General features: G+C 48.0%; 1 protein-coding gene across 1 annotated transcript; it reads right to left on the minus strand.

Annotated features, from left to right (window-relative positions):
• Positions 1–1,146: 1,146 nt before the first annotated feature.
• Positions 1,147–9,103, minus strand: LOC120910624 (oocyte zinc finger protein XlCOF6.1-like). Its single transcript, XM_040322379.1, has 2 exons — positions 7,768–9,103; positions 1,147–1,194 (listed from the first exon to the last, which is right to left on the minus strand). Exons 1-2 carry the CDS (start codon positions 9,028–9,030, stop codon positions 1,147–1,149), a joined length of 1,311 nt encoding a protein of 436 aa, XP_040178313.1. The 5' UTR covers positions 9,031–9,103.
• Between the last annotated feature and the right edge of the window lie 4,417 nt (positions 9,104–13,520).

Raw genomic sequence — 13,520 nt, forward strand, 5'->3', positions numbered from 1 at the left:
AAGTTGGTCTCGGAGGATGTTTTTGTACCATTCTTTATTCATGGCGGTGTTCTTATGCCGCGTACACACCATCACTTTATGTGATGAAAAAAAACGACACTTTCTGTGAAGTAAAAAATGACGTTTTTGAAACTTCAATTTTCAAAGACGAAGTTGCCTACACACCATCGTTTTCTCACAATGTTCTTGCAAAGTGAGGTTACGTTCCACCACGTTTTACCATTGAAGCTTGCTTCATAAGTAGCTTCTGGGCATGCGTGGATGAAAAAACGTCTTAGAAAACGACGTTTTTTGCTACACACGGTCAATTTCTGTGAAGTAAAAAGTGCACTTTTGAAAAACGACACATAAAATTGAAGCATGCTTCAATTTTTTTTGGTCGTTTTTTACAAGACATAAAACGACGTTTTCCCCCACACACAGTCAATTAAAGTGACGTTTTTAAAAACGTCATTTTTTTTCATCACATAAAGTGATGGTGTGTACGGGGCATTAGGCAAAATGGTGAGGCATTGTTCCTCACCAAACTCTTCTTGGGTGGTCGGGAGAAGTTGGTCTCGGAGGATGTTTTTGTACCTTTCTTTATTCATGGCGGTGTTCTTAGGCAAAATGGTGAGGCATTGTTCCTCACCAAACTGTTCTTGGATGGTTGGGAGAAGTTGGTCTCGGAGGATGTTTTTGTACCATTCTTTATTCATGGATGTTTTCTACACACGGCCGGAATTTCCGACAGACTTAGATAGAGAGCAGATTGTCTATTTTTCCGTCGGAAATTCCGACAGAGTTTTTCCTGTTGAAATGTGCGGCCGTGTGTACGCGGCATTAGGCAAAATGGTGAGGCATTGTTCCTCACCAAACTCTTCTTGGGTGGTCGGGAGAAGTTGGTCTCGGAGGATGTTTTTGTACCATTCTTTATTCATGGCAGTGTTCTTAGGCAAAATGGTGAGGCATTGTTCCTCACCAAACTATTCTTGGATGGTTGGGAGAAGTTGTACTCGGAGGATATTTTTGTACCATTCTTTATTCATGGATGTGTTCCTAGGCACAATTGTGAGTGAGCCCACTTCTTTGGCTAAGAAGCAACCCCACACATGAATGGTCTCAGAATGCTTTACTGTTGGCATGACACAGGACTGATGGTGGGGCTCACCTTTTCTTTTCTCGAAAAGGTTTTCTCCAGCTGCCCCAAACAATCTGAAAGGGGATTCATCAGAGAAAAATTACTTTCCCCCAGTCCTCAGCAGTCCAATCCCGGTACCTTTTGCAGAATATCGTTCTGCCCCTGATGTTTTTCCTGTACAGAAGTGGCTTCTTTGCTGCCCTTCTTGACACCAGGCCATCCTCCAAAAGTCTTCTTCACAGGGATGTTGCTAGGTGGCAAAAAGACTAGGGGCTTCAGCCCAAAGTCCAAGGCCAGCAACGGCGGGGGGGGGGGGGGGGGTGAGTATGTGGCGCAGGCTATTGTTTTTTGGCTGGGTGGGGTAAGCTCACTTGCTGCCTGGCTTACCAGTGTCCATCAGTGATGACCACTAATCTCACCTGCCTGACACACTGACCTACCTACCTGACATACACACACTGAGGGTAGTGACATACATACAGACCTACCTACCTGACATACACAATGACGGTAATGGCATACATACACTTACTTACCTACACTACATACACTGACCTACCTACCTGACATACACACACTGACGGTAGTGACATAGATACACTGACCTACCTACACTGAGGGTAGTGACATACATACACTGACCTACCTACCTGACATACACACACTGACGGTAATGGCATACATACACTGACTTACCTACACTGACGGTAGACATACATACACTGACCTACCTACACTGAGGGTAGTGACATACATACACTGACCTACCTACCTGACATACACACACTGACGGTAATGGCATACATACACTGACTTACCTACACTGACGGTAGTGACATACATACACTGACCTACCTACACTACATACACCAACCTACCTACCTGACATACATACACTGACCTACCTACCTGACATACACACACTGACGGTAGTGACATACATACACTGACCTACCTACACTGATGGTAGTGACATACATACACTGACCTACCTACCTCACATACATACACTGACGGTAGGGACATACATACACTGACCTACCTACACCGACGCTAGTGACATACATACACTGACCTACCTACACACACTGACCTACCTGACATACATACACTGACGGTAATGGCATACATACACTGACTTACCTACACTGACGGTAGTGACATACATACACTGACTTACCTACACTGACGGTAGTGACATACATACACTGACTTACCTACACTGACGGTAGTGACATACATACACTGACCTACCTACACTACATACACCAACCTACCTACCTGACATACACACACTGACGGTAGTGACATACATACACTGACCTACCTACACTGATGGTAGTGACATACATACACTGACCTACCTACACTACATACACCAACCTACCTACCTCACATACATACACCGACGGTAGTGACATACATACACTGACCTACCTACACTGACGGTAGTGACATACATACACTGACCTACCTACACTACATACACTGACCTACCTGACATACATACACTGACGGTAGGGACATACATACACTGACCTACTTACATTACATACACTGACGGTAGGGACATACATACACTGACCTACCTGACCAGGAGACAGACCTCTTCATGTGTCCTGCAGCAGTTCAGCTCAGCTGTGGTGTGCGGCATGCCCATCATCACACCAGGCAGCCAGTCACCAGAGGAGAAGGAGGAGAGGAGAGGAAAGCCACCCACCCGAGCGGGGATGTGGCTCGGCGGCCGCATTGTAATTCCCACCTTCTGGAGCCTGCAGCGCCCATGATGGACGTCACACGTCCCAGCATTAGACCAGTGGGACGTCCATCATAGGCGCTGCAGGCTCCAGAAGGCGGGACCTGCTATGTCACGCGGCGGAGCTCAAGATCAGATCGGTTCTTGTGGTGCGCATTACACAGAAGTTAAAATGGACCCGCTTAGACACTCGGGGCTATTGAGCCACACATTCGGGGGCTCCGGCCTCAATAGCCCCACCTTAACGACGCCTACGCTTCTCCTCACTGTTGCGTACCGATGTCCTCACACCTGCCTGCTGCCATTCCCGAGCAAGCTCTGCACTGGTGGTGCCTCCCTTGCTCCCGGGGCTGAACCAACCGCAGGAGACAGTCCTGGCGCTTGGTGGACTTTCTTGGGCGCTCTGAAAGCTTCTTCACAAATGCAGTGGAGATGTTCACTTGCATTAGAGCTTAACGATTCTGGAAAAAAATTAGAATCACGATTTTTTTTTGCTTTAGAATAAAGATCACGATTCTGAAGAACTTTTTTATTTAAAAGATTTACAACTCCTGAACATTGGGTTATCAAACAAGGTAGCAATAAAATAAGACATACAGCGGAACCTCGGATTACGAGCATAATCCGTTCCAGGTGAATTCTCGTAACCCAAAGCACTCGCATATCAAAGCGAGTTTCCCCAAATTTAGTTCCGCATTGACTTCAATGGCATGCAATACCACATGTGGTCAGAGGTGGGGGGCGCAAGAGAGCCTCGGAAATGATTGGAGACAGCTCAGCTGACCTTGGAAACAACCGAGAATTTTTGCTCGTTTTGTTGCTCGTCTTTCAAAATGCTCGTTAACCGCGTTACTCGTAAACCGAGGTTCCACTATAATACTCTTTGCTTCAATCAAATTTAAAGTAATGTAATAATAAAAAAAAAAAACAACAATGTAGGGCCGGATTCAGGTAGGGGCACGCATTGTTACGGCGTCGCAGCGTATCGTATTTATGCTACGCCGCCGTAAGTCAGAGGGGCAAGTGCTGTATTCACAAAGCACTTGCCTCCTAAGTTATGGCGGCGTAGCGCAAATGTGGCCGGCGCAAACGCGCGTAATTCAAATAAGGATAAGGGGGCGTGTTTTATGTTAATTTATGGTGACCCGATGTGATTGATGTTTTTTCCCGAACGGCGCATGCGCCGTCCGTGGAATTTCCCAGTGTGCATTGCTCCAAAGTACGCCGCAAGGAGGTCATTGGTTTCGACGTGAACGTAAATTACGTCCAGCCCCATTCACAGACGAGTTACGCAAAATTTTCAAATTTCGACGCGGGAACGACGGCCATACTTATCATTGGCTACGCCACCTAGGGGGCAGCTTTATCTTTACGTCGGCGTACCTCTTACGGAAACGGCGTATCTTTACTGCGACAGGCAAGCGTACGTTGGTGATTCGGCGTATCTAGTCATTTGCATATTCTACGCCGAACTCAATGGAAAGCGCCACCTAGCAGCCAGCGGAAATATTGCACCCTAAGATACGACGGCGCAGTTTGAGCATACACTTAAACATACGACAGGCTTAGATTCCGAGTTACGTCGGTGTATCTACTGATACGCCGGCGTAACTCTTTGTGAATCTGGCCCGTAATGTGTAAAGAAATAATTAAAAATAAATAAAAAAATTACCATTAAGTTATATTAATGTCTTCTTTTTTATTATTATTATTTCTTTACACATTACATTGTTCATAAAAAAAATAACAATGTAATGTGTAAAGATAGGGAGTGACAACCAGATAGCTAGGATCCTTCACCAACAAAGCATATAAATCTGCTTACCAGATCCCGGGGGGGGGGGGGTCCCTTGATTATAGGGGACCCCAGGTAGCATGTAGGTATAAAGAGTTGCAAAGCCACACGCTGGATGGAAACGGTCTATAAGGGATCATCACCTTGTTCCATTAATTCGAAATATCAACGTTCATAATTCACAAGTTGGAAAAAGAAAAGAGGGGGGGGCCTCGATAGTGTAAAACCTTCTAAAATGTTATTGTTAAAAAATTACACATGCTAAAACACTCACAATTTGGCAGTGATATAGAGCCTTGTAGTCCGATGTCCCGGCCGGGTTACATACAGACGACCCGTCCACAGGGAAACCAAGCAGTCCAAGGGGTTGATACCGATGTACCGCACGTTCCGCCTGTAATGGAATGACCCGGGACATCCAGAGACTTTGTGAGGATGGGGGATACTCCTGTGTCAGCGTCACTGATAACTCTTGGGTCTGAGTCCACTCTGTGCCCTTTGGGCATGGAGTGGCAAGTGAATCATAATTCATGTATTACATGAGATAGGACCTCAATAATAGTTCATATTGCAGGATCTTGAGAGATTGCAAGATGTTGGCCCAACCAGTCAATAGTCATTTCTAGTGACATGCTAATTGCATCAGGGCCTGGGAGACAGTCCATTGTCCTTGTGTAAAGGTGTTGTAACGGACAGGTATTAATCCCAGGTCTGCTCCCAGACCTATAATTTTGCATGCTAAAAACTGTTTATGTGTGATAACACTGTCTACAACCTATTAATGCTCAGAGGTGTCAAGCTGTATGCGGAGACGAAACGTCTGCCTAGGAGACGGAGTGGGTGAAGGTGTTTTGTTGTTGATTAAGGAATGTTAAGTAATTAGCCTTAGTGTGTGATTAGGGGGGTGGAGATCTCATTGTCCCTTTGAATACTGTCACATGGTTGTACTGTATATAAGACTGAGAAGAAACCATTAAAGTATCATTACATTTGAAACCAGAAGCACATCACCCTCCTAAATACCTTTCAGCGTCAAAAGAGAAGCCACGGTTCCGGTCCGCGGCGCATGCGCAACAAAAACCAAGCCTCGTTTTGGAAAAGACGTAGATGGCCAATGCGCACGCGCTCAATGGTCGAAAAACCAAGCCTCATCCTCCACCCTCACGCACTGGGCGGAGGCAAACACACACTGACGCAACCATCAACAAAAACAATACTTGGGCTGTAGCCCAGGGGCCAATGGGAACACGGACCAATCCACTATGGGCGTCCATGTCCAATGGCGCTCGTGGTCCAGACGCGCGTGCGCGGCACGTCGGCGCGAGGGAAAGCCCAACCCCGAGGCGGAACGTGAGCCGCCAAACGCGCATGCGCGCCGTGAAACAAAGAGAGCCAGGCCCCATTATGAACAGCCACTCACATGCCAGATAAACCGGAGTGGAAGTGGTGATCAAAGTGCGGAAACCGCCCCCTCCTGTAAAAAGAAGACAGCAGCGCCGCATTATTGCTCATCCCCTCCCAACCAGGGGTGAACAAAATACATTAATTGGCATTTGAAAAAATATCCACTGGTTTAAACATTGATTTAGTTGATTATTGTGCAGTAAAACTACAAAAATACCACTAATCAATACTAAATGCATGATCCCATAAACATTAAACCACTAAAAGACTCCAGATCGTAACTTATGATTGCTGGGTAAATCAAACCTCAGTAATCAAATGTGATAAAAAGTAAAATAAAAAATCTATAAAAATAATGTATGTGTAACCAAAGCCATCCAATCATATAAAGATTGGCCAATATAAATTTACCGCAAGGGTACCCAAAAAACTACGATTGGTAAACCCACGCAGCAAAAATTGGATGGTTGGACAGATAAAAATCTGTTACAATTTTCGACGGGAAAACCGGTCGTGTGTACGAGGCATAAGTGTGAGGTCTCTGTGTGTTCCCGTGGCTTCGTAGGGAGTTCCCCAGCCACTCCGGTTCTGAAAGTCCCCATGGGGGGGTGGGGAGGTCGAATCGAGATCACAATCTTTTAATGATTAATCGCACAGCTTTAAGTTGCATCTAGCTGACCTCAACTATGAAGGACAAACTCAACATCGCAGATGTAGCAGAGTACTGACTTAACGAGAAGATCTTATTTTTCTATTCTTCAGTCTACAGCCCCCCCCCCCAACACTCTATCTTTCCCTCCTTGTTGTTTTCTACCCATCTGGAGATCTTTTCTGATAAACAAGGTCTGACTTGTGCACAGTGGCAGCCAGGGGTCAAATTTCTTTTGGAGGGGTGGCAAACTAACTCCACCCCCAACCCCCCCATGGTAGACTGACAAGACGGCAGCGACCCCCACTCCCCCCCCCCCCACAGGAGTCCTAAGACTCCTTGGCCCGTCAGGTCTCAGGACCCACTTCCTGATTGGCCAGGAGGAGAATCAGGAAGACAATAGCGAATATTAAATTTGCTATTTTCACACAAATGGGTGGGCTCAGGGCGTAGTGCTCTGCGCCCCGGGTCCACCCCTTTTTTAAGCCAATTAGAGCCTCAGGCTGTAATCATGTGCTTAAAAAAACAAAAAAAAAACCATTGGAATTCATGCATCCAGCACCCTGCATATATGATTAGGGGGCCGCCGCGGCTTCCCCCGTGTGAGATATTTGATGTCTAACAAGGTGCGATTTATGCGTATAACATTTCCCGCACTCTGGACAGGCAAAAGGTTTCTCACCAGTGTGAGATCTCCGATGTCTAGAAAGAATGGACTGCTTTGAAAAACATTTCCCGCACTCAGGGCACGAATACGGCTTTTCCCTCGTGTGAGACCTCTGATGTCTAACAAGGTCTGATTTTTTTGACCAGCATCTCCCGCACTCAAGGCAGACATACGGCTTATCTCCCATGTGAGATATTTGATGTCTATCAAGGTCCGTTTTATGCATATAACATTTCCCGCACTCTGGACAGGGATAAGGTTTCTCACCAGTGTGAGATCTCAGATGTCTGGAAAGAATGGACTGCTGTGAAAAACATTTCCCGCACTCAGGGCACGAATACGGCTTTTCCCCTGTGTGAGACCTCTGATGTCTAACAAGGTCTGATTTTTTTGAACAGCATTTCCCGCACTCAGGGCAGACATACGGCTTATCCCCCGTGTGAGATCTTTGATGTACAACAAGTACTGATTTGCGTGTGTAACATTTTCCACACTCAGAGCAGGAATGCGGCTTTTCTCCTGTGTGAGACTTCTGATGTATGGCAAGATTGGACTTCTTTAAAAAACATTTCCCGCACTCGGGGCAGGAATACGGCTTCTCCCCGGTGTGAGAGCTCCGATGTTTAACTAAATCGTTTTTTCGTGTATAACATTTTCCACACTCAGGGCAGGAAAACGGCCTCTCCCCTGTGTGAGATCTCTGATGTACAACAAGTTCTGTTTTCCGTGTATAAGACTTTCCGCACACAAGGCAGGAAAATGGCCTCTCCCCCGTGTGAGATCTCTGATGTATAACAAGTGCTGTTTTATAGGTATAAAATTTTCCGCACTCAGGGCAGGAATATGGCTGTTCCCCTGTGTGAGATCTTTGATGGACGTCAAAATGGTACTTCAGTGAAAAACACTCCCCGCATTCAGTGCAAGAATACGGCTTCTCCCCCGTGTGAGATCTCTGATGTCTTACAAGTTCTGATTTCTGTATGTAACATTTTCCGCACTCAGAGCAAGAATACGGCTTCACCCCTGTGTGAAAACTTTTATGTCTTACAAGTTCCGGTTTCTGTGTAAAACGCTTCCCGCACTCAGGGCAGGAATACGGCTTCTCGCCCGTGTGAGTTCTCCGATGTAAGGAAAGACTGGACTTCTCTGCGAAAGATTTCCCGCACTCAGAGCAGGAATACGGCTTCTCACCTGTGTGATATCTCATATGTATGCCAAGATGGGCCTTCTGTGAAAAACATTTCTCGCACTCAGAGCAGGAATAGGGTTTCTCACCCGTGTGTAACCTCTGATGTTGGGAAAGATTGAACTTCCTTGAAAAGAATTTCCCACACACAGGACAGGAAAAAAGCTTTCCACCCGTGTGCAAACTCTGATGTTCAGTAAGTCCTAATTCCGAGTGAAAACTTTTCCCACAATTAGGATAGGAACATTTCTGTTCTCCTTGAATCCCGGCCCCACCCCTCACAGTACGAGGTTGCTCAGAGTCGGAGGGATTCCATGGTCTCTCCACACTGTGAAGTCCTCCATCCATAGTGGAGCTCATTGTCTTTTCTTCTCCACAATCTCCTGTGATGTCCTCATCTTCCATTTTACAACCTGGAGATAAAGTGAGACGATCCTTTGAGGGTTTCTCCATGGCGTGTCCTGGAAAAATATAAAAACATCATCAATAGATATGAGAGGGTTAGTTCACTTCCCTCAAGATTCCATCTGGATCAGGTAGATATGAGTGAGGAGATGTTCTCTGTGGAGGTCCCAACCAGCTGGGACTCTTCCCCCCCATCAAAAAACCTTTGGTCCTCCTCCCAGATTACTTCTACATTTACACAGCCTTGTCAGAAGAGCAGGAACCAATGGGGACTGGGAGGTCCATGCTCACTGGGACAGGGCGTGGCCCCGATTGAGTATAGAGCTGATGACGCGGCTCCTTACCCATGTGATCGGCTGTGTCCAATCACAGCTGGTCACATGTAAACAGGGAAATGCCGGTTATCGTCTCTCTTCTCCTTACACTGACAAAGAGTGAGGAGAGGGGAGCCGATCAGTGGTATTTCCTCACAGGGGAGATCAGTACCAATAATTAGTGCCCTGTTCATTAGTACAGCCTCAAAAGTGCCCATCAGTGAGGCCAATTTGTCCCCATCCGTGGGGCCAATTTGTCCCCATCCGTGAGGCCAATCTGTGCCCATCCGTGAGGCCAATTTGTGCCCATCCGTGAGGCCAATTTGTGCCCATCCGTGGGGCCAATTTGTGCCCATCCGTGGGGCCAATTTGTGCCCATCCGTGGGGCCAATTTGTGCCCATCCGTGGGGCCAATTTGTCCCCATCCGTGAGGCCAATTTGTCCCCATCCGTGAGGCCAATTTGTCCCCATCCGTGAGGCCAATTTGTCCCCATCCGTGAGGCCAATTTACGCCCATCCGTGGGGCCAATCTGTGCCCATCCGTGAGCCAATTTGTGCCCATCCATGAGGCCAATTTGTGCCCATCCGTGAGGCCAATTTGTGCCCATCCGTGAGGCCAATTTGTGCCCATCCGTGAGGCAAGTCAGTGCTGCCTATAAGTGCCGCCCATCCATGGCACCTATTAATGCCCATCAGTGCAGTCTCTTAAAACACCTACTAACTGCACCTGCAGCATTTGAGGGGAATTGATTCAGCGTTGGCTTTGTTTTGGAGGTATTGCAGGTATGAGATCTCCCAGAATGCACTGGGCAACCAACAAGAAAACCTAAAAGACCTCATCAGCAGTCACTTCCTGTTCAGGTGTATATATTCTGGGACTGTCTGGTGCAGAAGTCACATGTGGTGTACAGTGTTGAGCAGCAGAAAGGTAAGCGGGGTTCGGGCTAAAGAGGAGCAACTAGCATACAGCCCACGTGGTGCGCCACTTGGGAAAGCTATAGCAGAAGGTGAGCAGGGAACGGAGAGGGAGGACTGAGCGGAGGAGGATTAGCAGAGCTAAGGGACCAGAGCAGGAGAAAATGAGCAGATGTTGCACGTGGTGAGCAGCGTGGGAGCAATATAGTGGGAGGTGAGCGGGGACTGAAGGGAGAAAGTACTGAGCAGCAGAGCTGGGGGACCGAAGTACGAGACACTAACAGATTAAACATGCGGTGCACAGCATGGGAGCAATATAGTGGGAGGTAAGCGGTGACTGGAGGGAGAGAGGACCAAGCAGAGGATCAGCAAAGCTGGGGGACCAGAGTACGAGATACTAGAAGATGAAACATGTGGTGCGCAGCATAGGAGAAATATAGCGGGAGGTGGGCGGCGACCGAAGGGAAAGAGGACCGAGCAGCAGAGGATCAGCAAAGCTAGGGGACCGGAGTACGAGATACTAGAAGATGAAACATGTGGTGCGCAGCATAGGAGCAATATAGGGGGAGGTGAGCGGGGACTGAAGGGACATAGGAGCAGAGGATCAGCAAAGCTGGGGGACCAGAGTATGAGAAACTAGCAGATGCCACACATGGCGAGCAGCATGGGAGCAATATAGGCGAGTGGGGACTGGAGGGGGGGGGACTGAGTAGCGGAGGTTCAGCAGAGCTGAGGGACCGGAGCAGGAGAAACTAGCAGATGTTGCACAGGGTGAGCATTATAGGAGCAATATAGTGGGGACTGAAGGGCGAGAAGACTAAGCGGCAGAGGATCAGCAGAGCTGAGGGACCGGAGCAGGCGAAACTAGCAGATGTGGCACATGGTGAGCAGCATATGAGCTATATAGCGGGAGGTGAGCGGGGACTGGAGGGAGAGAGGACTGAGTGGGGGAGTTTCAGCAGAGCTGAGGGACCGGAGCAAGAGAAACGAACAGTTGTCGCACAGGGTGAGCATTATGGGAGTAATATAGCAGGAGGTGAGCAGAGACTGAAGGGAGAGAAGAGTGAGCAGCGGAGAGACCGGAGTAGGAGAAACCAACAGATGGCACACGTGATGCATAGCAAGGAGGGAAATATAGCCGGAGGCTATCAGGGACTGGAGCGAGAGAGGACTGAGTGGCAGAGGATCAGCAAAGCTGAAGGACCGGAGTAGGAGGAGATGTCACACATGGCGAGCAGCATGGGAGACATATAGCGGGAGGTAAGCAGGGGCTGGGAGGGAGTTAGGACTTAGTGGCGGAGGTTCAGCAGAGTTGAGGGACCGGAACAGGAGAAACTAACAGATGTCGCACAGGGTGAGCATTACGGGGGCAATATAGCGGGGACTGAAGGGCGAGAAGACTAAGCGGCAGAGGATCAGCAGAGCTGAGGGACCGGAGCAGGCGAAACTAGCAGATGTGGCACATGGTGAGCAGCATGGGAGACATATAGCGGGAGGTGAGCGGGGACTGGAGGGAGAGAGGACTGAGTAGCGGAGGTTCAGCAGAGCTGAGGGACCGGAGCAGGAGAAACAGATGTCGCACAGGGTGAGCATTATGGGAGCAATATAGCAGGGACTGAATGGCGAGAAGACTGAGCAGTGGAGGTACCGGAGTAGGAGAAACCAACAGATGGCACACGCGATGCACAGCATGGGAGCAATATAGCCGGAGGCTAGCGGGGACTGGAACGAGAAAGGACCGAGTGGCAGAGGATCAGCAGGGCTGAAGGACCGGAGTAGGAGAAACTAGGAGATGTCACACATGACGAGCAGCATGGGAGACATATAGCAGGAGGTGAGCAGGGACTGGGAGGGAGTTAGGACTTAGTAGCGGAGGTTGAGCAGAGCTGAGGGACCGGAGCAGGAGAAACTAACAGTTGTCACACATGGTGAGCATTATGGGGGCAATATAGCGGGGACTGAAGGGCGAGAAGACTAAGCGGCAGAGAATAAGCAGAGCTGAGGGACTGGAGCAGGAGAAACTAGCAGATATCGCACATGGTAAGCAGCATAGAAGCTATATAGGGACTGAGCAGCGGAGGGACCGGAGCAGGAGAAACTAGCAGATGTCACACGCGGTGACCAGCATAAGAGCAATATAGTGGGAGGTGAGCGGAGACTGGGGGGGGGGGGACTGAGCAGCAGAGGTTCAGCAGAGCAGAGGGACCTGGGGACCTGTACAAGTCGCTCCGCGCGCCCGTTACTTTCTGTAATGCGTTCTGCGCATGAACGCATTACGGCGACTGCGCGATGACGTCATCGCGCGGCGCTAAGTGCGTTCCACCGTGGAACGCGGAAGTGGGCCATTCAGTGCGATGCACTACAGCTTACACTCAATCCCTGTTCTATTATTGTCAACCGTAGCTCGGCCACGCTACTGATATCGCTGCGGTCGCTCCCCATGCTGCAACACCGCTCCAGGCAGCAACAACTACTACTTTGGTGCTAATGCACCTACTGCAACAGAGCATTGCTGGGGACAACCTTGAGGCCTTTGCTGAACACCCTACACCATGGATCCTCCATCTCCTGCATAGAAGCCATTGTATCACTTGTAGTCCTATAAGAAGATCTACTGCTAGTGTTCCATCTAATACAAATGTGTTACTAAATATGCCGTGTGGATATCAACATACTATTTGGGAGATATTGCTGTGCTAAGGACTGTTTGCTAAGGAGTACCTTAAAGGGTCAGCTACCCTCAAATTACTAGAGCAATATTTACCTCATATATGCAACTATAATTACCTGAGCTATATTGCCTCTCACATGCAACTACTATTACGTCTGCCATATTTACCTCATGAATGTAACTATAATTACCTGAGCTATATTGCCTCTCACATGCAACTACTATTATGTCTGCCATATTTACCTCATGTATGTAACTATAATTACCTTAACTATATTTCCTCTCATACGCAAGTACTAGCTGTTACTACAACTCCTATTTACTACGAGCTTGACATAAGTACAAATCCCTTATAGGCCTTGTCCTAATTGTTTGAACATGTTCGTTCTAACTTTTCTATTCTAGGGGTTGATGCTATTTCATAGCATCTCCCTTAGTGGCCCAATACATCCCTATATGCTCAAAGTGATATGACGTAGAAAACCCCCAAACTCCTGTTCGTGTGGAGTGATGCCTGGGGTCCCTTACTGATAATCACTTGCATATAGGAGGTGTATTGGAATATTGACCTTGAAGTATACTATAATTTTAAACGCTAAGCTCTGGTTGCATGTTGTAATGCGTCCATCCTTAGTAGC

This window comes from Rana temporaria, chromosome 8, assembly GCF_905171775.1.
Source record: "Rana temporaria chromosome 8, aRanTem1.1, whole genome shotgun sequence".
NCBI lineage: Eukaryota > Metazoa > Chordata > Amphibia > Anura > Ranidae > Rana > Rana temporaria.